Genomic DNA, 26,586 nt, shown 5'->3' with positions numbered 1-26,586 from the left:
CCACTACGAAACTACCAAACTACCACACGTGCACCACAAGACCATACTACTATATGACCTCACAAGTTAACACAACCAAACTTCCACACATCCACATGTTCACAACACTATCACACGTACACCACATTGGAACTCTTTCACTGCATGTACAGTATACTGTATATATGTATTTATATTTTACTTCCTGTGAGGAGTCTTTAGCTGGTGATGGAACCAGCTGAAAATAACACTGATGCATGATTTATATTTTTCAAATTTTAATCTAAAACCTTTTCACGACACCAAAGAGACACACTATCTTTTCAGTAAGAGGACATTGAAATTATAATGAAGACCACAGGAGACTGCCTCCCCATCGTCCAGCTCTGTGATAGAGTGACAATCTCAGTCTTTAATCAGATCCTTATATAACAAGAAGACTTGAGGTGTACGTAGAAAGCCTTGAGGGACTGAATCCTGGAGGACATTCAGCCCGTTGAACAGTGACATACAATCTGCCAACGACATCCCCCATTGTACAAACAATTGATGCATTGTGGAAAAAAGAGCCTGTTAACCAGACAAGTCAGAGTTTAATTATCACGTGTCAACAGAAGTCATGTACAGTTATGAAAACATATGCTGTACAACTGAGCTCCTCTAAGGAATACCTCTAAATATAATTGCAGATCCATCTACCTGTAGTGTTTCTTTACAACATCAAATTTAATGTCTGCTAAACTTTCATTTACTTATATTATTCAGCAAGCATATGGTCCTGCAAAAACAACAGCAGAGAAAGGAAACACAAACAGCAATAAATACATGCTGTATACTTTTTATGAGGTGCCGTTTACAATGTAAGATGTTTTACAGGGTTTCACATAGTTTTTCACTGAGAAGGAGGGAAGAACATAAAAACATTGGGGCTGTAAAATAGAAGCTCAGATAAGAAAAGAAGAAGAAGGTAGCAGTAAAAGACTATGAGGTGAACTGTGGTTCATAAAGCTCAGTTAATGTTGTTTTCCTCTAGGCTCCAGCATAGTTGATCTACACCTTGATGGTTCTGACAGAGAACCATCATAGTCACTGCATATAAAGTGTTATATTTAAGCTTCTTTTGGTTTGATTTTTAAGGATTATGGCTTATGGCTCATGAAAATCAGAAATCTAGTAAAAACATGTACAATGCAGAAATGCCAAATTTCTGAGAAGTATGTCTTCCAGAACGTTTTTTTTTTTAAAGTTATCTAAAAATATGTATTATTATTCACTATTTTAGTTTATTTACCTTGTTTTCTGATGTTTATCTTCCTTTTTTCACTTTTAATTATGATTATTCCTTATTATCATTATTATGTTTGTATTTTTTGTATTTATTTATTATTCTTCTCTTTGTGTGTTTTGTGTTACTTATATATAATTTGTTAACTTGTAGTGAACAAAGAAATACTGAAAAAAATGCAAAAAAAAAAGTTTAAGTTATGTAAAAAATAGTCAATTTGACCCATTATAGTAAAAAATATCGACAAAAATAGTAGCTACATTTGAAATAAAACCTTGACAATAGAAAATGTAATGAGTTTTCTGCCTTTCTTTTTGCCACATGACTCCTAAGTTTAGGGTTAGTGAACAGTTAATTATCAAAGCATCAGTAGCAGTAGGTTAATTCATAACGGCACAGGAAACACAGACACATGCATGGCTAATTTTCTGCAGACCAGACAAATGAAGCCACATTAAATCACTTTGAGGGACAGTGGGGGTCACAAGTCTTTGGTATTTATATTTTGGGGGTCACGGGCTGCTCTGCACAGTGCCTGAGAAATAAAATTAGCAATCTTTTTGCTGAGCTAAGCACACATGAGAACACATTACACCCATTTTAAAATCACTTCACTGGCTCCCAGTCCATTTTAGGAATTGATTTTAAAATGATGGTGTTGACTTTTAAAGCTCCTAGGGGGTCAGCTCAAAACTGCATTGCTGACCTTGACTCCCTACAAGCCATCATGTAACCTCAGATCCTCCGGTAGGTCTTTACTAACTATTCCACGCTCAAACAGAAAAACAAAGAGTGATCGAGCATTTTCTGTCCGGGCCCCTAAGCTGTGGAATGACCTGCCGTAGGATATCAGGGAAGCCGACACACTGTCGTCTTTTAAAAACTCAGTTTTAGACTTGCTTTTTATTGATTTTATGGTTTATTGCTTTGTTTCCTGTTTTATTACTTCTGCCGGATAATGACATGCTTTTAACTACTGCCTACTGCTTTTTAAAATTGTTTGTCAAGTGCTTTGTAATTTGTTTTGAAAAGCGCTATATAAATAGTTATTATTGTTATGTACTGCTTCATATTTTGTAAGTGAAAAACATTTAAGTGTTGCTGTAAATGTATATTAAGCTACCATTTAGTAGTACATCCAATCAAAAATTGAATGTGACCATACAGTTGAATCAAGACCTAACTTGCACTGATTTGACACACAAATAAAAAGTTTTGTATGTCCTCAAATATAAACTAGGTACTTGTTTTTATTGCAGAAGGTACCGGGTCTTTATGATGCGGTCTTGTATTAGAGGCAGGCCTTTGAAATGGCTCAAAATGCCATCTACTATTTTAAATCAGCCATGAAGCATTTGAAGGTCAACGCTTACATGAAATCAATTGGTAGTTACAATTCTAATTGTGTTTGGATTAATTAACGACTTATAATCAATTTAACAGCACAACGCCTACCTCACACCAAACCGGCCATCTTTTTTTCCCTCAAAATGCAGCACATGCTGGGCTCACACCTAAGGTTGAAGTTAAAGTTTAAGCTTCAGCAACTGTATTTCTATTGAAAACATTCTCTTCATATATTCTAAAGTGAAGACACACACGATTAGCTTTCAAAGTCTTATTTATTGTTACATGTAATGCACTTTAGGCTAGGCATGAACACGACACCAAATACAATTTGGCCGTTGTCACTGAATATCATTAAACTACCTGGAATGAAGTAACTGTTCGTATTTGGTAATGTTGAGTACAATAGAAAAACAGAAAACCTCAAAGCACTCGTACAAGTCATCTCCGAGATAAGAAGAAGAAGGCACAGCAGAAGCCAGGAGAGTCCAGTCAGCCTGCTCTTCATCCAACGTAACAGACAGAAGCCCCCTACACAACTAGACAACCCCCCTCAAACAGCATTTACCTCAATAATCCAAAAAACAAACAAACAAACAAAAAAAATGACAAGTACATGAATACAGACAGCTCATTAGGCGGGTCATTACTATAAAATGACCGTGTGGCTACCGTATAGCGATATGTATAAGTTTATAGTGCCAGTTATTAAGACATGCTTGTATTTGATTAAATTAGAGGGGTTGTTTTGGTGATTTTCAACCTGTGCTCCACCTCAACATGTCATCCCTCTGACTTTTTTTTTTTAATTAACCTTATCAAGCATTTATTCATTGGTTTGGTATTCAGGAATGTGTGTGTTTTTTATTTAAGGATATGATTTACTTATCAGTCTGAGTAAAAATATGTAAACAACCTTGCAGCTGGAAAAATGCATACTTGCTTTATAAAACAGCATTCTTATACATTGAACAAGAGGTCGGCATATTGAAAGTAACAAGTTGTCCTTTAACATAAGGGCCATATCTTTGGAAAATTTTGTGTTTTGGACTCACAATAAATGAGAGGACAGCAAATTATTCTTCAGTAAACGCCTCAAAAGAGACCCGGATACATGCAAATTCAGATTCTGACTTCATATCTTCATGTTATTCTCCTATAATAACCACAAAAAAATCTTTCTCTTCATTCCTTCAGTTGGGAGAGCTCTCGCTCTATCAAAACGCTAATGGCTTGTGGATAGTTTGGTAAGTGTCACAATAATCCCATACAGTCCCAGAAAGTCTCTTAACACCGCTTCATTCCCCGACCCATCAAGCAGGCAAAGACTGTCATCACCATTTTGCTCTTGACCTCCACGAGGTCCTCAGGGAGAGCGTAGACACGGGCGCCGATCTTCCTTGCCATAGAGACGGCGTATCTGGAAATGACAAGAGGTTTAAAACAGTTAAAAACCACGTAGTCACCAAAATCACAGCAAGAGCCTTTCTATTTTTATGCTCTATGAATGAGGGTCTTACTTGGCGTTCTCCAGCTTGTCCTCTTCAGAGAGGCTGCCTGTTTTTATCAGGTCGTAGTCGATACAGTTCGGCTGGATGGCGTCTATTAGTTCCAGAACTGCCATACTGCTGCTGATCTCCTTGTCCTGATAACAGCACCACACACACATTAAAGATCTAACACACAGGGGTCTGACGAGAACGAATAAGAACATGCAATGCCTTGTGGTTCTGTGTGTGACTGCCAATATACAAACTATATTGGACAACAGTTAGCTGACACAATCATAAGATTGGGCGAAAGGGATTCAATGAGTACTGAAGCGACTCAGATTGAAAGGTGCCGCAGAGACTAAATGGGGTCGTGCTTGTGACGCGTCTTGCCATTAATCAAAATCAAAGTCCAAAGTAAGGTTTCTATTTATTAACAAACACTCAAAATAAATCAATACCAAAAAAGATCGAAATAAACAATGATAATGACGATGACGGTGGCAGTCAACAAAAAATACTCAACCCCACTCACCCTCTTTGTATACCTCCCACTACCAACTGAACAGGTACTTAAAAGGTTAACCACACCATGAACCCAAAACCGGAAATGAAGTAAACCATAAAACAGGAAATAATCATGATTAACAAATAAGACATGCAAATCAACATGAAAGCCCCTACAAGTACTGAATTTAAGTAATACAGCATGGTGGCTTTTAACAATCGTGCATCACTCTAATAAATCATATGGGCCACTGAAGCAACTGTCCACATACTTTTTTTTCACTAGTGACATGATAAATGGAGACATACAGATAATGGTGCATTAAAAGAAGTAGTGCATCAGCTGTAATGTGTAGACATACACATAGTAGCAGTTTGGGGGAAAATGTTTGTGTTGCTTGACAACAGTCCAGTTCAGGAAGCTAGTTCTCTCAAAGCTAGTTTTGTTTAGCCAAATTAATCCAATAAAAAAAAAAAATTATGTGTTATTTATTTTCACCTTTTACTTCTATATTCTACTTTTAGTTTTGTATGCAGTATAAACTGTTACTGTATAAAAGCTATATGGAAGGAGAGATTGGGTTAGACAAATCAGTGTTGCTGATATGCAGAGCAACAAAACTCTCTGGAGTAACAGTTTCATTTATAAACTCATATTACATTGATCATGGTAGTTCACTCCTCGCCTTAGGAAGAGCATGGAAACAAATGACCTAAGACCCAACATCTACTCTCTATCGCTTCTATCATTATCTAACGTTTAGTCAATGTATGACCACGTTACCACACGACTGACACTCTATACTTCTGTGGAGTTAAGTTAATAAAATATAAATAAAACAGGAAACCTTGGCATTCTGAGTATTTGACAAAATTACTTAGTTTTATATTCGAATGAATCAACACACAGTGTTTATGAAATCTTACCTTAAAGCTTGAAATCTTGCTTGATTTTCCAGCCTCGGCCAATGTTTGATTCACCCATTTCAAAATGATGTCATCATTTACTTTACTTCCATCCCCCAGATCCTGCAGTACATTCAATGTATATCTGGAGGAGTGAAGGAGAAGCAGTGTGTATTATAATGTATGAAGTGAACACTCCAGATTTATCATTTTTCTGGAACACGACTGAAAATGTCCGAAAGACACAAGAAGAAACATTGACTGTAGATGCTTTTCTTTCTGCACTTTAACTGCAGTCTAGAATTTTCTATCGTTATGATTTGAGTCACTCAAACCTTGTTAACCCTGACAAAGACAAACACAAGAAACCCACATAATTGATGGGAAACTGTCTGTCAACACACATCTAATGAACCAGTGAATGTGACAATAACTGTGGTGATGACTAATTCACTCAATATGTGACAAAGAGGCATGCCTATTTAAAAATGTCTATGAATGAAGATTACAAGGCATAGGACAAATCTTTTCCCCCCAAAGATAAATCCCAAACTTTGATGCAGTTTTTACATTTCATAGTAGTATTATTTTGCCCTTATTATCCTTCATCTGTCAGGACAGCTGAAGAGTGACAGAAAAAGCTGAAAGGAGAGAGTGGGGAGATGACATGTAGCAAAGGGCCAGGGTTGAAAAGAAACCTGAAAGCAGCTGGAACAAGGACTATAGCCTCTGTAAATGCTGTGTTTTTTTTTAACCACTGAGTCAAACTGGCGCCTCCAGAGTTGTATTTTGTTGTTGTGTTTTACCTTCTCATCAGCTGCCACACCAGAGCTAGAGTCAGAGTAGGGTTGCCATCTTTCAGGTCGCCTCCTGCGATGCCAACGAGGGAGAACTTGGCTTTGTGGCCCAGTTCCACTGCATAGTTACAATTCTCCAACTGTAAGCACAAAAAAAAGTTGAAAAATACATTCAGAAAAGCTTTCTTTCCCGACTTGAGTTCGACTGACAGTCTGCTGCTTTACCTTCTTCATGTAGGTTCCCAGCTTGGGATAAGGCGGCATGTTGACCTTGGTGTTCCAGTCCACAGGGATTTTGATCTTCTCATAGAGCTGGAGGATGACCATGGCATCCTGCAGGTCTCTATAAGACCAGATTGTGTTTGAAAATCATAACACCAAATAGGACATTAGAGAAAATGTAAGATAGGAGTGAGATGAACGTTTGCTTGTGGTACATACCCATAAAGATGATTGACATGAGGGTTCACTCCAAGTGAGTTCATCCAGTTCCTGAATGTCCTTTCTTCTCTTGTCTCACCTGGACAGCAAAGGATCATGGGATTTAAAGGGTTTATCTCAGTAATGGTGCTCAGCTCGTCTATCTCACTCTAGCATAGCTAGCATAGCTGGCATATGTTCTGTATGCTATCAATATATCTAGGAGGAGGCAAAGTTAGGAATGTCTTGATGTGAAGTTCAAAAATAAAAGCATGACTTATCTTCTACCCTAAAATAACCAGCAAGCCAGTTAGCTTTCATACAGTAAGCTGATTGTTCTGACTTAAACACTTTAGTGCTGAGTCATGTGCTGCTTTGCACCAGTTTTTGGGCTCCAAATGTCTAAAAGATTGTGTACAATATCTAACGAGTGTGGTTCTGCTCTCCAACCCACCTTCTAATAGTCCCCAGTCAATGTCCCGTTCTCAGGTTTGGTCAGCGCTGGATATTTGTTGAACAGATTAGCCACAAAGGCGAGATTGAGTTTGGGGTTTCCACTGACGACGTCGTTTGGCGTGACAAACTGTCGACAGCCGAGCCTGTCAGCCTGCTGCAGCATAGCCTCTGCCCTCTTAAGGTCGTCTTTCTCCTGAACAAAAACACAAACCACATGCTCTGATCAGGGACACTGCCACAGCTGTTTCTGTGTGGTTAAGATACCCAAGCTGTGGGTGCTGGCTGTCAAAGTGCTTACATTGATGCCGCCCATGCTGATGTCTATGCGGGGCTGATCTTCATCTGTGCCTTTTGGAGAGATTTGGTTCAGGAGGTGGAAATAGGCTCTGGAGTCCTGGAAAATAACACATAGATTAGAACAACAACACTGAGATTTCACCTTGAACAGTACTGTAGTTTTTCTCATTGAGATTGCTGAACTCTGGTTGTCCAGCAGGGAACATATATAAAAAAACTATCAAAACAAATGCAGAACATTAATTAGAGAAGAAACTCCAAATAAAACATATAAGTATATATGATTACTTCAAACATAGCCACAGAGACTGAGAACCCACAAACAGGTGTATGAGACAGGTGGAGAACGTCCTCATTAATCTATCTAGATGATTTATGTAGCTGCCTGACAACGGCCTACAGCGCAATGAACGTTTTCCAACTAACATACCACTAACCATTACATCAAAGCAGAAACTAAACCAGTGCAATTTAACTCAGAATGATGACAACCATTGATGCAGTTCCTCTTCAAACAAACATTGTTGTGGTTAGTTGCAGTCTGTAAGTCTGATGTGCTTTTCTTATATTTTGTGTGGTTTCACTATATGTGTCTCATATTTAAATACTAATACACTGAGGGTTAGGCCCACCTTGATGTCACTACTAAAGTTGTTGATCTTGGGCTGGCCAGCATTTTCCAGGTGAAAGTTTGCCCAGCGCAACAGCAGTTCTTCTGGAGACAGCTTCATCAGGTCCTCCAGGGTTTCCCCATCTCTCAGCAGTGCCGCCAGTGCTGTCGAGGAGTTTTTCATGATCAGTGAGGCTACTACACAAAGACAGGAAGTAAAAATTGCAGAGTCCAACACCCTGAAATGTATCAGGTTTGACTTGTACCTTCATTCCTGCTGAGCTCAATGTCAGCAAACAGGCCGATTTTGATGATCTGCCACAGCAGGCCAAGCACCAGATGGGGCTTTCCCTCTCTCAGGTCGGAGGCGCCGATGTTCACCACATGGCAGCCGATAGCAGAGGCGGAATTTAGAGCCAGGTTCAGATTCTCCTGTGTGTACAAAGTATCAGCTGTTGGAACAATTGCGTTAAAAAAAAAGAAGAGAAACAGCAGCTTCAAAATACATTGAATCTTACTGACCTGCTCTGTAAACACTGAGAGTTTATTCTTTTTAGTAATGGTCCTCTCGTCAATCGTGTCTGGGACTGACAGGTTGATCATTTTGCTGTGTAAACACACAAAAACAAACATGAAATTTATCAGATTGTTGTGCAGTAGCCACATTGTGCATTCAAATAACAGCCCAAATGTGCATGGTGAGCAAAAGATTAATGTTATTATTATGAATTATAAATGAGTATTGTGTAATCCATCACTACATTTTAATTGCAAAGGTTTAGAGTTCAGCTTTGCTGTGCTTCATGGCACTTATCTATTTAATACAGCCTTTCAAAAGTGGAAAAATAACATTAGGGTAGTAGACGTAACTTAAAGCAGACTTACACAGATTAATACATTAGACAAAATAGCACTGCTAAAGTAACTGGGAAGAGCTTTCATAAGCCTTGTCCTGCTGTTGTAACAGTGAAATGTGTCACTTACCATGAAGTTTGTGAGGAAAACGTTAAGACAAAACCACACCCTGATTATCAGACCATGCAGCCTCAGTTTCAGACATCAGAAATAACTAAATGTATGATCATAGTCGATCTTTATGCTGACAGTCTCTTTTGTAGGCCATGGCGAGGCATCATTATTTATTCAAATCTGTTTCATAATAAGCTAAATAAAGACTCACAGAAGCTTTTAACAAACATGATTTGTTTTGTTGATGTTTATGGTGTACATAATTCTTCAATATCTTTATCTGGATGTAGTAGTTCTTTTTGTAACAATATCACCTCTGAAATAATGTTTAAAGGATAATTTACAATCCTTATCACAGGCTCACATTGGCCTTTTTCAGCCGGGATGTGTTCAAAACACTGACTGCCTTGAGATGCAGGTATTTGACATTTATTACATGACAGCTCTGTGAGGGCAGGACAGGAGGGTGGGTAAACAGGAACTCTCACCAGAGGACAATACCATCTCCTACAGACTTGAAGAGAGACTCGTTGTTGGGATCCATGGGCAGGACATGTTGGCAGTCAGGGTCTCTTTCCAGAGCAGAGTTGATCCAGTTCACAAAGGCAAATCGCTCCTCCTCTGGAAGAAGGAAGAAAAAAAAAAAGAAAAAAACATTGGTTAAAAGCAAAACAACAACAGTAAAATATGACAGCCACACATGTGAAGCTGCATTATTTGTAATCACTGTAGCTTTGTCCATCAGGTATAGTTGAAGTGAAGAGGAAAAAGAAGTATGAACAGGACTTGAGAGGGGAAGTCTGAGGACTATGTACCAGAGAAGGAGTGTTGTGTGCCTTCACTCGACTGCTCAGACATCCCTCCAATAGCCAGGATGCCTTCTTTTCTGTTGATGGCCTTGCGGAAAGTTTTTGCTATTTCGCTGCACCTAAGGTCGTGACGATCTGGAACAAGACAAGACAGACTTTATTAGCACAATCCCTTAAAAGCATCCCCTCGATCCTCCCTGGTAAAAAGGAAACCTGCTGTTTGCTTTTAGGTACTAGTGCAGAGACAGTTGTGATTTATGAAGATCTGATTCTAGATCTGACTCTTTTCTAAACTTTTAGGTTTTCCTTTCTTCTCTCCTCGGCATTCTATAATCAAACAGTATTTAGGCATTCATTAGTTCCATATACACTGCAGGTGCATCCAAGAGGACAATTTGCTGTGTTTTTTTAGACATGAGGGCACCAGGACAGGTGATGATTGGCACTGTTGGTAATAACAAACAGAATCTGCTGTTCACAGGAGCTTTTTTGTCAACTGTATATGTTTACAACAAATATATTTTGATTTATCCATAGACTGTATAAAATATGGACGTAGTATCCGTGAAGTCACCCATCTGTTTCTGAAGAGCTGTTTGAGGCCAATCTTCGGCAGCAGCCATATTGCTGCTTTCGAGGCAGTGTGACATAAAGAGGCAGAGGTGAGCCTCCTAGCCAACAGCTACAGTGTTCCCAAAGTCAGCTGTACCTCTCATTGGAAGACCCGTAATCTCAATATCTTAGAAATTGCAGCATTAGAAAAAATTCATCCCCGTACAGTGTGTGCCGATTGAGAAATGAGCTATCCAGACTACCCTGGTCTTTTGTACCAGGCTGTAAACATGTTTATTTCTGCTGTAAAGATCAGCTTTTTCCCATTGATGTGTATGTGACTTCCAGTACTTCCGGAGTCAGCCTCAAGCGGATCCTCTATGAACTGCAGTTTTTAGCACTTCCGCATTGGACTCATATTTTTAGACCGGAGGTTGCCGCCTGGATTTATCACATGATAACTTTTGTCACTCTAAATAGATATATTTGCTTGCCAAAACCCATTTTTATTTTATCTAATGATGACTTAAGGTTGGAAAAGTTTGTAGTTGTGCTTCTGTCTCAAATTCTCCATCATCTCCTTTCCTTCTCTATTTATTCCCCTCATTGTGTTAACATACTTCTGTTAGCAGCCATAATAGACAAGGTCGGTCTGTAGACACAGCAGTACTACAGGGAATTTATCCTCCTCACTGGCATGAACACATAAAGCCAACAAAGGTTTTAGAAGACACACTGAACACCTTGCCTGGTAAGTTTTTATAATGAAGGGGTTCAGGTCTCAGGAAACTATAGAGCTGACGGGTTTCATAAAAGCAACCATGCACTGCAGTGGTGTAAAGTGAGGTTGTGTATTAAATACACATCTACTCAAGGTGTAGCAGGAGTTGAGTGCCAGCATGTAATTAGGGTTTATTGAGAGTCGTAGCAAACCACCGGAGCTAAAGCTGTTAACCTCCTCCCCCTCAGGCTCGTCCCCACATCCCAACATTAAACAATTATCTCTGCATATTAAATCAAACTCCACTAATGCGACCATAGAGGGCTCTGTAGTGTGAGTCCACACTGCTTTAGCTTATCAGTCATACACAACATGTGAGCTGCTTCAGACCAGGCCCTTTAGACAATACGTATTCTATGGTAATAAGTCTGATACTTCCTGAACCTGGAGTAATCACTGCTTCATCAGTGACCTCAGCCCCACAGGCGCTGCTGTGACCACAATGAGCTATTCAGCCTGGTGCTGTGAGACTGGTTTAAAACAGCACAGCATACTTCACCACCAACACTCACTCACAAGGCCACACTATGCCAGCTGGCTGTTTTTTGGGCTACTCTAGGTGAAAGATGTAACCACAACAAGAAAATCCTAAGTTCTGAAAGTTTACTTAAAGTTGTTGTTTTAGTGGTAAGTTCACATTTAAAGCATGGTGGAGGATATCACTAATTCAAAACAAGCATTTCATCTGGGTTTTTATCATCCATTAGCACAAATCTTGCAAAGTGGAGTTTTATCAAAGCCTATTGGGGGAGCACCCACCTTTCAAACACAATGGGCAGTGCTGTTTGGCAGCTAATGGAAAGTACCCATGGCCTTCCTTCCCGCCAGCACGCGAACACAGCAAGCAGTCGTAACAATGGAAGTGACGTTATTACCTCAAAGAAATGATGCAAATGGGAAGTACTTCATCTGTTCAGTCTTTCATTTTGTTAGGTGGCATATGGTCAGAGAGAGAGAGGATGACAACACAAATGGCTCAGCTGGGATCAAACTCACACTGTTCAAATGGAACATGCTACAAGTGCACCAGGTTCTGTACAAGGTGTACTCTTTTTAGAAATCAAATTAACATTAGCTATTAGGAACTTTTATTGTGTCCTATTGCCTCTGTGGACAAAGTAGTGCGTCTCTTCTCTCACTCTGTGTGAGGAGAAAATCTTCTCCTTCCTATTTTTTTAAAAAAAGTTATATTTTGGGGCTTTTTTTGCCTTTATTAGATAGGACAACTGAAGAGAGACAGGAAATGTGGGGAGTAGAAAGTGGGGCAGCAAATGAGTTGAGCCGGGGACCTTTGCAACGAGGACTATAGCCTCTATACGTGGGGCGCTTAGCCCGCTAGGCCACCAGCGCCCCACCTTCCGATTTTTTTAACCTTCAGGAGCGTTACTGACTGTGAAACTTATAAGGAGGAAATAGTTATCAGTGTACTTTGCTTAGCACAATGAAAAATTATGACACAGTGAGAGTGGGGACCCTTGAAAACTAACTACTTATGTAATAATTTTTCTGCTGAGGGTAAGGTTTTCCTTTCTGGTTCATATACAGACTTCAGTATTAAACTGAGATAGTCGATATTCAGTTAAAACTCCAAACAGTAGGTCTAATTGAGGCTGACTTGTTTCATTAATTTTCTTGTACTTTCTGTTGCCTGTAATATTCAATATTTTACTGTCAAATTGGCACCCCATGTGGGCAAAGAGGTACGTCTTAATCTTTGCTGATTTTATCCTGTACATGTGTATATGATGCTTCTTGATTAAAATATTTAAAAAAATCACTGTACCTTCTTAGAAAAAGTTTTAAAATAAAGACTGTTACTTTAGGAAGTTGTAGATCGCCTCTTCTGTCACCTAGCCCCTCACAGTGGTTAAAGCTGGGGTTGGTAGTCAGATTTAGATACATTCTTTGTTTACTGGTTAAAATGATCTTTATGTCCCGATGGCAATCAATACATAATGTGTTCTTCAAAAAGAGCGAAAAAAAAAGCTGCTCAGCCGGAGTAAACCTGGGAAAACACCAACCAATCCCTGCCATCAGTAGCCAAATTATGAAACCAATCAAATCCTGTCCTGCCGTTCTGCCCGCACATTTCATGTTGTTTGTGTTTTAACTTTCACTATGATAATGTTTTGGTGTTTTCTTACCGCTGAGTGAGACATAAGTTGGACGTAGTGCAAAACACAACGATGTGCTGAGGACCGGTTTTGAATAATTTGTGAGCGGGGGCATTGTTTTGGAGGAGCTCCGAGGGGAGGGGTTAGAGGGCGTCCCGAGGAAATGCTACATTCAAATTCATGCTAGTTTTCTGTGACTACCAACCTTAGCTTTAATACAGATATTTAAAATTATAACAAGAAATCGTTTGTTAGGTTCTGCAGTGTCATAAAAAGGCATCACTGTCTATTTCAATCTTTTTCATAAAAGCTCCTCACAGGCGCTTTGGAGGTTTCTCTGCAAACTGTCAAATTATCATCAGTCATGAAGGTCATGATCACGACTGAAATATGTTGCTGGGGAGTCAAATATATTCAGAGGACATTAAAAGGATCAAGTAAGAGACAAAGCACAGTTACAGCACATAAGATCAAACCCTCACACTCCTCGCCCCGGAAGCTGCTCCTGCGAAAGACTGCACATTCTTCACCTGCTGAAACCAAATACTAGAGCTCACACCACTTTGCTGACCTCACTTCCACATTTCCTGAATATGTATGTGTGTGGTTTGAAGCTTCATGCACCCTGTTGTGCATGAAGCTGCTGACTGTTGGTTGTGAAGCGGCTCCAGGTGCTGAGTGGCAGAACAGAAGTTTCTCTGGACAGAACAATAAAACTTGTCTAGCTCAAAAGTTGGAGTTGTTGTGAGCTCAGCTTCACGTACCGCTAAAAACTCGTCGAAAGAGATCCTATTATTGTGGTCTTGGTCGAGTTTCTGGATGATGTCTCGGACAATGTATCCAGGAAGAGGGTGGCCGGTGTCTTTGAGGAGCTCGTGGAGTTCATTATTACAGATATATCCATTGCTGTCCAGATCTACAAAAACAAATTGGAAAACATTAGACACATTGTAGAAAAGTCAAAGTAGTTTTCACCTACTTTTTACAATTGACACTGTATTACTGCTGTGTTTACAACATTTACTAAGCAAAGCAGTCACATGGCTTCAACTCACCAATTTTCTTAAACATATCCTCCATCTCCTCCATCTCTTCTTTTGTTATCTTTCCAGACATTTTATGTGAATGACCCGAGCTGGTCAGTCAGAGAAAAGTGAGACTGTGAAAAGGAGAAGAATACAAAGTCAATGACATGGTCTTTTAGTGAAAAAAGAAACAATGTGATCATCTGCAGGAATGAAGGGTCATTTTCATTTTTACTCAATTTGATAATAATGTCCTCATGAATCGAACAGTCAATAAAATCTCAGATGTTGTAAAAACTGTTTATTTAAATTTCGCTGAGGTTGAGGTGATGAAACTCACCAACAGAAAGATTGTTTACACCCACAAACGACCAAGAGAGGGACAAAAGCCTCGCCTTGAAGAAGCTTGAACCAGCAATTGTTTACATTTCTGCTTGAAAGATGACTGAAGTGACTCAACTTCCTTTGAACAACTGATTAAAATATTGACTTTTCATTGCAGCTCTATTCATCATCCTCGTGTAAGCTTGGAAAACTTCTCCAGGCTGCACAAACCTTTTTTGAAAAGCAGCCCAAGTCTCAATCTCCACCCTTAATCATCTCGCTGCTCTGCTGCTCTCAGATCACAAACACTTCCCCTGCCTTCCCCGCCAACAATAAAATTAACCTTTCGTCTCTAGCCAGAACAAAGTCCGTTTTCAGACAGGTTGAAAAACTCTTAAACTAGGACCTCATATAGCGGCCTGATCCTCGCTGATCCCACCCCTGCTGATCATATCTTTAGTTTCTCTCATGAGCTCTTTTCCTTTCCAAGCCGTCTCTGTCCCATAATCAAAAGTCATTTCCTGTGGTTCCATTGTGTAGCTGCCACCACATACTGTTAATAACCACAGCAGAGAATCTGAGCTCACTTACTAATCAAGTGTTTCATGAAATTAATTCATACAATCCTACAACCCCCAAAAATGACCTTAAAGACGGTTTTATGCAAAATATATTCTTTGTTTTTTTTAACACTGAAATGATTTTTCATGCTTGCTTTGCTAGCGGTAATGACAAACAATGGAGACTGTTTGTTACAGGGCCCAGTAATCACATCTGGCGCCTCTGATTCTAGTTATCCTGAAGCATTTTGGTCTACTATTTTTCTTAAATCACAGCAGGAAAGTGTCGTCATGCAGCAGAGACTTTTCACTTAAACCTTTAAAGCCTCAAGTCACATAAAGTAGGCTTCAACCAACTCGGTGTTATTTTGTCGACTTAAAAAAAGGCAGCAACGGGCTGAAAAATGACTGAACATAAGAATTCCTCGGAGTAGCTCCTTCCCGTTCTGTGTGGCAGAGGGAATGCTTGAGCCTGGGCAGATCGAGCGCTCACTCACAGAGAGAGGGGCAAGGGTGTTCTGACTCTGACTGGTGCTTCTCTCTCTTCTATCTCTCTATCTCTCTCTCTCTCTCTCTCTCTCTCCTCTCTCTCCTCTCTCTCCTCTCTCTCTCTCTCTCTCTCTCTCTCTCTCCTCTCTCTCTCTCTCTCTCTCTCTCTCTCTCTCTCTCTCTCCTCTCTCCTCTCTCTCTCTCCTCTCCTCTCTCTCTCTCTCTCTCTCTCTCTCTCTCTCTCTCTCTCTCTCTCTCTCTCTCTCTCTCTCTCTCTCTCTCTCTCTCCTCTCTCTCTCTCTCTCTTCTCTCAAGGCTAAACTGGTATGATGGCATTCCTCTCGAACACAAGTGTTCAGAAAACAAAGATGAGGTTTATGCTGCGGGTAGCTCAGGATCTCTGAATTTTCCAGACAGAAAAGTGCTCCCATTTCCTGATTTCAGGCACCTTTTTTTCAGCACATTAGTCAGAAATCTGGGGCAAGGCCATTTTTTTTGTCTCCACAAACCATATTTGTGAAATATCTAGTCGTCTAAAACTAAAATCCACCTGATTAATAACATTCTCATCATTTGATAATCACACAAAGGTTTGTTCAGTGGGCACAGCAGCCTCTTAGGCACACAGCAGACCAACAATGAACCAACATCCGTGCATCCTCTTTCATGAATGAGCCTATTTTTAGTTTTCATGACAGATGATTCAACACTAGCCATGTGGTCTCTGAGATATCACTCACTTCCTGTGATCCAACACTCACAGACAAAACAAAGTGATGACACACTTTGTCAGATAAAATACAAAAAAGTAATGAAATGATGATGAATATAGTGAAAACCACCGCTCTAAGAAGAATAATAAGAAGGCTGGATTAGTTACATTAATCTCTCAGATGCATTTAAATGCCTTTCCATGATTCACAGAGAACAGAGTGTTTTTTTTCTAAGGAGAAACTCTAAATGAGGGCAAGCACAAACCCCTGACTAAACCATTAGGAAAATGCAATGCCACTGTTTCTATATTTAACTTTTTCCCAAAAGGATGTGAAATGTGGCCGCTGAAGTCAGCCTGGCTGCAAAAAAAGGGCAGACAAACATTACGTCCCCCTGCCAGCCCCCCGTCACACCCCTCAACACAGGGCGAGCAGAAACAGAAGAGGGGGTTAAGTACATGGAGCGAGGGCACAGATGGCAGAGGACAAATGTGAGCTGCATCGCTGGGGGTACAAAGAATAGAGGGTTTGTTACGAGCGTAACCAACTGCGGCAATAAATCCTGTGTAACAGTAGAAAATGAGTTCAGAGTGTCAGGCTCCAAAGACAGTTGCGGTCTTTGACAGCTGGACTGTGTGCTGCGTCTGAGAGAAGAGAAAGTTCCTGCACTCTGAACGCAGCAGCAGCAGCTAGCTCCTTAATGAAGGGGCTTGTGTTTACCTAAAAGCTATCCATACTGCTGATAGAGTTCAAACACAGGAATATGTCAGTATGGGCCAATTTCTTTTTGGCTGATACATTAAGACAAGAAGAATTGCTCCAGTCTTACGGATACATTTATACTATGCCTATTAGTATTATTTATTAATATGATTTACTCTCATATATCAGGAAAGGTGTAAACATACAAGTATGAGTATCAGCCTGATACTTTTAAAAACATTGGGTAACATCCCCGGGTTTGCTTACCAACAACAACCTTTTACCCGGATCTATTGCCTCCCCCTTAAAGTGCTTTGAGGTCATTTACATTATACAACAAACAACAGTGGTGCTAGCAGACAGAGTAATGTTTGTCAAAGCTAGCAGGACTGCAGCACTCAGTGTTTTGTTTTTTTCCACCACTCATATTATTTTGATAGCAAGGTGTTGAATGGTACACGGGATCATGTGACACCCAAGTCTTGATAATTGATTTGGTATAACTATAAGGAAAATATGGAAAGGGAACATCTTTATGAATTAAAGCAAAAGACAACACTTGGAGGGATTTAGGAAAAGGTTCATTATGCTGTTTGTGGAGCACAGTGCCCCTCGACTCCACAGTGTTTAAGACTCTCTTTTAGGGCAGTGAGTATGTAATCATTTCGTTCAAAGTATTCTTTGATGAAGTTGTTTGTGTGAGAAAACAGCTGTTGGAGTAACATATGCTCATATGTGAGCAAAATTGGCACAACTCTACAATACCAGTCAAAAGTTTGGAAACACCTTCTCATTCAAGGGTTTGTATTTGTTTTAATCATGTGAAACACTGTAGATTAAAACTGAATACATCAAAACTATGAAAGAACATACTGCTTCATGAAGTGGTCTCCTGGAATGGTTTCTAATTAACATGAGCCTTATCAAGAGTTCATTTGTAGAATGACTTGCCTTCTTAATGTGTTTGAGACCATCAGTTGTGTTGTTCAGAGGTAGGGTTAGTACACAATGGATAGCCCTATTTGACTACTGTTGTCATCCAAATTATGGCCAAACCATATTATTTCATAGTTTTGATGTCTTCAGTATTAATCTACAATGTGGAAAATAATTAAAATAAATTAAAAAAATTGAATGAGAAGGTGTGTCCAAACTTTTGACCGGTAGTGTACATAAACAAAAGGTCTACTTTCAGTCCAGCTCAATAAGTTCAGTAAATCAGCTGCCATGTATCAGTAACCAGTGAGTTTGTCCCCACTTAAACTTGTCTCTGTCTCAAAAGTCCATGCTCCAAAAGTTTGGGAGTCCAGTAAACTGAAATGAAATAAAACAAAGGCTTCTACACATATCTGTCAGCTCCTCGGGTCACATGATATCTAGTAGTAGCAAAACAAGAGCAGCAGGACTAGCTTTAAAGCCTCTAAGACATTTACCACTCATCCAAGTCTCCCTTTCAGTTCTCCTTCTGTTGTTTAACAAGAGGATATCACCCGTTGCATTTCTTTCCAAGCACCAGTTTAATTGTTGATCCCAAAAACAGCTCATTTACACTGTTTACAATCGCCTTTGATGGATCTCTCAGTCAATCTGAAGCAGAGGGCTGCACCCAGATGGCTGAGTTAAATGTGTGGAGCCGACACACCCCGCTCCACCAGTGTTTCATCCACAGTTACATGGGAAATGTGAGGCACACAAATAGATTGGGCACCATTCCCAAGTGTGGTCAAGTTCATAGAACACACCCAACAACGTCTGTAAGTGGAACGTGGGCATTTTACTCGGTCACAATCGGCTGCAGATGTGAGGCAAACTGAGTCATATTTACACCCGACGGTCTGCAACACTGACGCTGTGTTTCCTCTTTAGCTTGTGTGGATAAGATAAGCACGAACATACTGACAGGTAAAGGGGAGGAAGAGGTGGAAACAACAAATACTGTACATAGAGTTTACACACCTCTTACATCATGTACCGCTGTAAGCACCCCGCCCTGGGCTGGGTTTAAGGGGTGTTATAAAAGCTCATGAAGCTGGGCATACAATGAATCATCATGGAAATATTCAAATTAAATGGCCCCTTGTCCCTTCTCTCTATAATGTGCCTTCTCTATATTACAAGTTAAATACTTTCACTGGAACAGAAAACAAACACTGCATTGACAGAGGAAGCATATTCAAAAGAGGCTTAAGCCTTCCCGTGTTTTAGCACGAGAATCCCAAATAACTATCACAAGGGAATGTCATTGGACAGGTTACTGACGTGCTGCTGAATCAGTTGGGCGAAGCCACACCTATAATGGTTTGCCATTACTCAACAAAAGCTCGGTAAAGCATTATCCTTAAATACAGAGTAATCACACGGCACAAATGTGTCACACGGTCTTTTACTCACGCAAGCATGATGTTTAGCAAGAAACTACGTCACTCGCTTCTTCAGGGCAGGTCTAATGTGTCTGACCTCTGACCTCCACACAACAAAAAGAATGTCTTTGTGGTGATTAATGAGTCATTGTACAATTACTTTTATTGAAAGTATAGATGTACAGAAAAGGTTTCAGGCACTATACTTTCATACTTTGATGAGTTACCTAAAAAATCACAAGGCCCCAACTTATCTAAGACATTTAATCTTTTGTAGGCACTCTGCCGCTGGACATTAAAACGACAAGCTCTCTGGGTGTTTTTAAAAGTAAACTTAAGACTTACCTTTTTAATCTAGCTTTTAATTTAGAGTCATTTATTTTTAGGCCTGGACTGCATTATTATTTTATTATTATTATTATTATTATATATTATTATTATTTACTATTTTAGCCATTTATTTGAATCACTGCTTTAACATATATTTATCTTATTTAGTTATTTATTTATCCATTTATTTCTTGTATTCACCTGATCTTGTTAACGCTACCTTATTTTAACTTTTCTTTCCACTATTACTTATTTTATTAATTTTACTGTATTGATTTTTTTTTTTTTTTAAGTATTTTATCTATAATCATGCCTTTTATAATTTTACCATTGCTGTTGTTTCTGTCTCTCTGTTATTCTGTGAAGCACTTTGGGCAGCATGTTTTATGTATGAAAGGTGCTATATAAATAAAGTTAAGTTGAGTTGATTTGAGTTGAGTTGAGAAGGATTGGTGCTTTATCCCAAGGTTTGGATATTTCGAACAAATCTACATGGTTAACTCTCACTGTATTTTTATGCAGATTAAACAGACACAACTAAGCATTTATAAGAAACTTTGGGATTGCTGAGTTTTGACTGAACTTGGCCTGATGTTGTCAAAGTTCCAAAATCATAAAGCATCCAAAAACAGTACAGTGTCTCTAATAAGTAACATGACCACTTTCACCTCCTTCAACAGACGAAGGCAGGCACCTGTTTAAAACCTTGACAGCACAGAAAGTGGGGCAACCTGTTCACTCGCACAGGTGTGAGCGTCTGCAAGTAAGGAAACAAAACACAAGTGCACACCCTCCCCTTTCTCGACCGGCTGGTTTGTCTTTACACAGATAACATCAGGCATGTAATGTCTGTGTTTAAAACACTTGGTGCTCATGTGTGGTTCTGCAGCATGAACAAGAGGACTTGAATGTTACTCCTGCCATTGTAAAGCACAGTGCACACATACCAAACATGCACACTCATGAGCAATTTGACCATGCCATTTAGGGAAATGGCAGGTACTCTTAAAATAAATGACAGCGTAAGCACATTTTCCACTTCTGACACATGAACAATGGTTTGTCCCAAGAGTCCTGACGTCAGTAACTGATCTAAAGCTTTTGACCGTACTCAAAATTTCTATCAAAGTCACCTAACAAGCAAAAGAAGACCTCAAGCACTCCAGGAAAACAAGAAAAACGGGTGCTGAGGAGTGGCTGTCACACAATTCTGTTTTTTAACACAATATTAAACTAGCTCAAATATAGGTCAATCTGAAACGATCTGACTATCTTTCTCAACACTTTCCCCTTAAATTATCCTCAGTCAGGATACCAGATGTACATGTGCAGCCGCCCCAGATGTCTCTACAGGAAAGTCTGTTAAATCACTCAGAGCAGCAAACAAGTTCTCATAGACCACTGTTTTACATGAGTGCCAAGAACACAGACCGACCAGCCTGTCCCATTTTAGAGGCAAAACCTTTAACAACACAACACCCATTTATAACACAGTGACATCCAAGACAAATGCCTTTTTCGGACACAATTAGCACTGACGGTAACTTAGTTCCACCTTGGCAAATATGTCATCAGTGGTGGAAATCTCAAAATGTTGAGAAAGCATGAGTGCAGTCAAGAATACATAGGAGTACATTCTGTTACATTATGTTTATTTAGAAACCATTACTTGAAATATCTAAAAACTATACCATGGAATAAAAACAGCAACTAAGTTACTCCAAGCACAGACAACTTGGTTTGAAATGTTCATCCGGAATGAAACTAATGTTACGTATCTCAACACGCTTTCTCAGGTTGGACAGTGAATTATTGTATGTTTGGGCAGAGTTGGAAACAGGGAGAACATTTCAAACGATACGTATCATTCTTCATTTTAAAAACCTCTAACACGGGCTGAAGATATGGACATGGGTGCTCAGGTGGAGTATTATAGCCATCATTACCACCTCTACATGAACAGCCTGATCTAAGTGAAATTTGCTCTGTGTTTGCTCCACGTTCAACAGTGGAGACGCACGATATACAGGTATGGCTAAACCACTGAGACAAACAGAAAGAAGAAAAAAGAGAAGGAAATTCATTAACTGACGCCAAAGCAAAAGTAGTGAGCAACTAGAGCATTGATAGAAATGTAGTGGAGTGAAAAGTACAATAATTGTCTCTGAATGTAGTGGAGTAAAAGTAATAAGTATCCCCAAAAAATTATACTCAAGTAAAATAGATACTCAAAAATGTACTTAAGTACAGTACTCAAGTAAATTTACTTTGTTACTGTCCACTACTGTAAGTCATACAATGTCAAAGAAATGTTTCAAAGAGAGGGTGGGGTCGCAAAGTTAAATATTTCATATAGAGTGTTTGTTTTGTGTAAAGTGTCAGGAAAAAACGCGATCAGTCATCAGGTAAAGTTATTCACAGCCCTTAAAGTGACCTCTCGTTTAAAGCTACACCTTATGGAAAAACTGTGTGTGCGATTTTGTTCATGTATGGCTCATTTATCCCCCAGACTGTGCACCGGGAGCACTTTAAAATGTGTACACCTCAGCTATGTGGCATCTCCGGTGTGCGGGGGTGTATAAAAGGAACAAACCTAGTTACTTGCTCCTTACTACTTACATATCAACAATAAAATCTTAATTCCAATTAACTTTGAGTGTTTTTTTCACATTCAAATGAGCATCTATGCTGCCTTATGTTACCACAGTTATGCCTTTCTCACTCTGTCACACACTCAAAGACTCAGAGATTATGTTTAAATCTTCAGTCTGTCTCTCACCCATCCTTAGCTGGGATGAAAAGGCTACAGTGAAGGTGTAGCTAACGCTTAGCCCAGCTAGCGACAGACATGCAAGTTTTATGGGCAGGGAACTCTCCCTGTTTACTCCCGCAGATCCATCCACTCAAACCAGAGGAGAGCGGCTAACAGAGGAAGGAGAGACTAGGACTAAGATGTTATTTTAGTAAAAGCTTCTCTGACAAAGCTTAGCAGTAAGTAGTTGTTGGTCTAGAAGTTGCCAGGAAATTGGTACTCACTGTCGGTGCGCCTGAAATTCCAGACAGCGTCCAGTCTGCAGTCCTGCCTCCTCCACGTAGAGACAAAAGTAGACGGCAGTTGGAATTTAGGCCCGCCCCGTCGTGACATCACCTCAGACGTCGGTCTGCGCGCGGTATAAAGTATCATCTGTGCTTAAAGCATGAAACATATAGTGCTGCCCACAACCAGGACATTGTCTATGTTTATTGAAATAACACAACATTAGATACGCCTTTCATCGATGCGTAGAGGGTGATTCAGGAGTAACTCGACCAACCAGAACATTAATAAGTACGGATGGTTAGAGGACATTTAAAGAAAAATATCAGAATCAATTTAGTGGACAGATATATAAGTTACTTACATTGATCTTAGACGTTGCACTATCTATCCAGTGGGCGGAGCCTCACAATTTTGACTTGGGTGGCCAAACTGGGGCACTGAATGTTAAGGAGGGCCAGGTGTGGCTTATCCCAGACCTAGGAGGGTTACTTCCAATAATCCACATCTACCTTAACTTCTTTTTATAAAATAGTTTACGAATTGTTACATTTTGTAGATTTCTAACGTTGACATTAAAAATATAACTCGACAGTGTCAACAATTAAATCTGCTGAACTGACCTCTTTAAGGACTCAAATAAAGATTATTGTCCAAAGTCAAAGCATGAACAAAAACAAAATTTAAATCCACAGAAACTACTGTCTCTGCAGCTTGTTGAAACACAACAACAAAATAGCTGATTTAAATATAAGTAATGCCTCTGTAATTGCAAATAGCCTATCATGTTTAAGAATTTCAGGGTGGCCAAGGGGGTGGTCACTCAGTTTTCAGAGGTGGCACCTTAGCATAAGGAAGGTGATAGGGAGCCATAAACACATTCATAAACATGCATTGATTGTATTTCAGTGATGGTGTTTAGGTATGTGTGTAGATTGAAATCTAAATATGTTGAATGAAATTTGAATATATTGGTATTTAACATATAATTCTTGTAGATATAATTTTTAAAAACCCAGGGAAGAAACAAGGGCATTGTCAACTGTAAACTTCACTGCAAGCTGTACCACAGTGTTATTTAGACTGTGTTGTGTTGTCTCATGTGAAGCCACATGGTGGTGTAATTACCTTCAGCAAAGTCAGCAGATTATATCTTGTAGGTCTATATGTAAGGGTAATTTGACACCATAAACGATCAGCACATAACACAGAAGAAACATGTGAGAACTACATAATGGATCAATTGTGTCTACCAGGTTTCATTTTATCTTACCTTGTGAATTTGTTTTCTTCATCTCTTATTTGCTCTCCCTATAAATAATGATTGTATGTGTATTACAGTTAAATTGGATTTTGCAGTATTTTTTGAGGGCAGCTCAAAATATATATTTCATTGGAATATATCCATTGGCATACAGTTCTTAGATAAAATCTACTCTGTAAGAATCTCATGGAAAAAATCATACTTGTTTTAATCTAAGTGATCTTCACTCAGTTTGACCTAATTGAATCATTTGTGGTATTATTTTTTTTTAAATATGGCATCTCTGCTTTAACTGATGCCATGTACTGTAGTGGTACTCAAAAATCTCTATTAAATCAGTCAAAAGAAAAGCTGTGGCCCAAGAAAAATGTGTAGCTGACCCAGTAAAAAAACAATGTCAGGGTATGAACAGATTAAACTCATGATACTTTAAAAAACTACGATCGGCTCCAGTAAAGTTTTTAAATAAATAATTGTCAATAACCAACAGTGTTTGAAGAGTAGAGGGTACATTTGCTACTGGGGCCGGTCAACAAGAGATCTTTAAATTAAAGGTAATCGTGTTAGGCTGTATGAGTGTGAGTTTAGATGCTTATAATGTAATGCAAATTATGGATATCTTCATCTGAGTTATTTTAAACAGTTGTTTTTTTTTTTTGTTTTGTTTTTTTACAGTTTTAGCTACTTTAAACATACCAGAAAAATGAACAGCCTATAAAACACAATAATTTCATGAAATATGTGCTGACATGTGACCATGAAGACAACATCATGAACTGTATAGATGATGGGGTTATTTTTACATTTTTTAAAAGGAAGGAGAGAAAATGTCAGTTTTATGGAATTTGCACTGATCAAAACTACAAGTCGGCCTATGGGTGTAGTGGAGCTCAAAAGCCCTTGGCAAAAATGCATCCATTCATTTTAAATACTTTGTTTTCTTGATTATTAGTACTTTACAGCTGTTTTCTGTAAACTAGATTTAGTCAAGTTTTTTTGTGAGTTAGATAACAAGCTATTTTGTCATTTAAAGGTCTAATTTTTCTCATTAGCTCAGACAACGTGGCATGTTTTCTCCTGATGGCAAGCATAGTTTTCTGACTGTCTACAAAAATAAAAAATAAAACGGGATTACGAGTAATGATCATAGACCTATATTGTGATACTAAGAGAAAAGGGAAGTCTCAGAATTCTGATTAAAAAAGAAAGAAAGAAAAAAAAACATATTCATATATAAGTATATCTTTGACTTGGCCAACAATTATAATTGTTATTATGAAGTGGCATAAAGAAACTGGAGAGAAAATAAGATGTTTTTACGTTTTTTAGTTCACGTTCTCCAAATATGAGCCATGTAACAGTGTTGGAAATACTCTTCATGTTGAATTCCTGTAAAATGTATGTGGTTGTCATATTTATGTTCCTATGTTGCCACCTGGTGGTTTGAGCAGCGCAACTGTAGCTTTAAGGCTCCTTGCTGGTTGCCATGAGAACCTCAGCAAAGGAAACGTCTCCTGAGCTGCAGGTGGGTGCGTGTGTGATGCTCCAGGGGTGCATCTCGCTTGGCTGGAGGTGAAAGCTTTCAGCAGAGTGTCTGCCCCTGGTGGCTGGCTGCAGTATAGGTCAAAAAATCTGTCTCCCCAAGTCAAACTTTAAAAAACAAATACACGTCATATGCTATGGTGATATGTAGTTATTATTTGACTGTTTTGTGTCCAAGGCCTCTTTTTTCTGAAAAGTTCTTTTTCGTCAGTTATTAGAGTTTAAAAACAGGTTTTTACTTCCGGGTTTGCTTTGATTCACAGCCGCCATAGAGGGAAACTTCAGAGACACACAGCGTCTTGTGACGCTAAGCTGTAGGGTGGAGCTCAATACAGTGGCTTCGCAGGCTCTGGCTGCACAATGCTGCTCCCAGGAGCGGGATTTTTTTGGCTTAAGAACCGTACAACGAGAAGAGGCGGAGCAACGCTGTCCATTTTTATTTACAGTCTATGGTGATGCTCCGTTCAATGTTTTTGATGTTTCAATGATCTATAAATGTCCTAGAAACTGTTAGTAATGTGGATTCTAACTATGAACATGTATATAACTTCTAGTGAAAGTTACAGACGTTTAGGCGTAGAAATGGTAACTTTATGCCCGAGTTGTACTTTGCTTTAGACGAACCAATGTGAACTAGCTTACAATGTGTCAGTTGCTCCCTCATGACAGTATTCTCAACGATTACTGACCGTTATCTTCTGTTTGTATTAAAACAGATGCAAGCCTTGAAGTTGCGTATGCAGCACAATGACTGTGTAATTTTGATGTAATCACCAGGTAGGCACTGTTAATGTTTCCTTGGTTTACATATGATGTTACATTATATTTGTATATTGTAAACTCCTGCTGTAAGCAGTAACTAAAAAGGCTGTATTACAGTCAAGAAAGTTTTCTTCTTTAAAAAGATAGTTAGTGTTTTTG

General features: G+C 39.2%; 1 protein-coding gene across 1 annotated transcript; it reads right to left on the bottom strand.

Annotated features, from left to right (window-relative positions):
* Window positions 1-2,867: 2,867 nt before the first annotated feature.
* On the bottom strand, window positions 2,868-22,976 carry LOC117812764 (plastin-3-like). The gene is given in 17 exon segments (XM_034683683.1): window positions 2,868-4,031; window positions 4,132-4,256; window positions 5,536-5,659; window positions 6,321-6,451; window positions 6,537-6,654; window positions 6,753-6,831; window positions 7,186-7,212; window positions 7,215-7,380; window positions 7,486-7,581; window positions 8,117-8,259; window positions 8,361-8,526; window positions 8,617-8,701; window positions 9,552-9,684; window positions 9,879-10,007; window positions 14,080-14,235; window positions 14,375-14,478; window positions 22,859-22,976. Coding segments are annotated over 16 exon segments (1,872 nt in total). The 5' UTR covers window positions 14,436-14,478; window positions 22,859-22,976; the 3' UTR covers window positions 2,868-3,898.
* Window positions 22,977-26,586: the final 3,610 nt, after the last annotated feature.

The sequence above is a fragment of the Notolabrus celidotus genome, chromosome 5 (assembly GCF_009762535.1).
Source record: "Notolabrus celidotus isolate fNotCel1 chromosome 5, fNotCel1.pri, whole genome shotgun sequence".
Taxonomy (NCBI): domain Eukaryota; kingdom Metazoa; phylum Chordata; class Actinopteri; order Labriformes; family Labridae; genus Notolabrus; species Notolabrus celidotus.
Note: the sequence above shows the minus strand (reverse complement) of the source record. Positions and strands in the feature narration are given on the sequence as shown.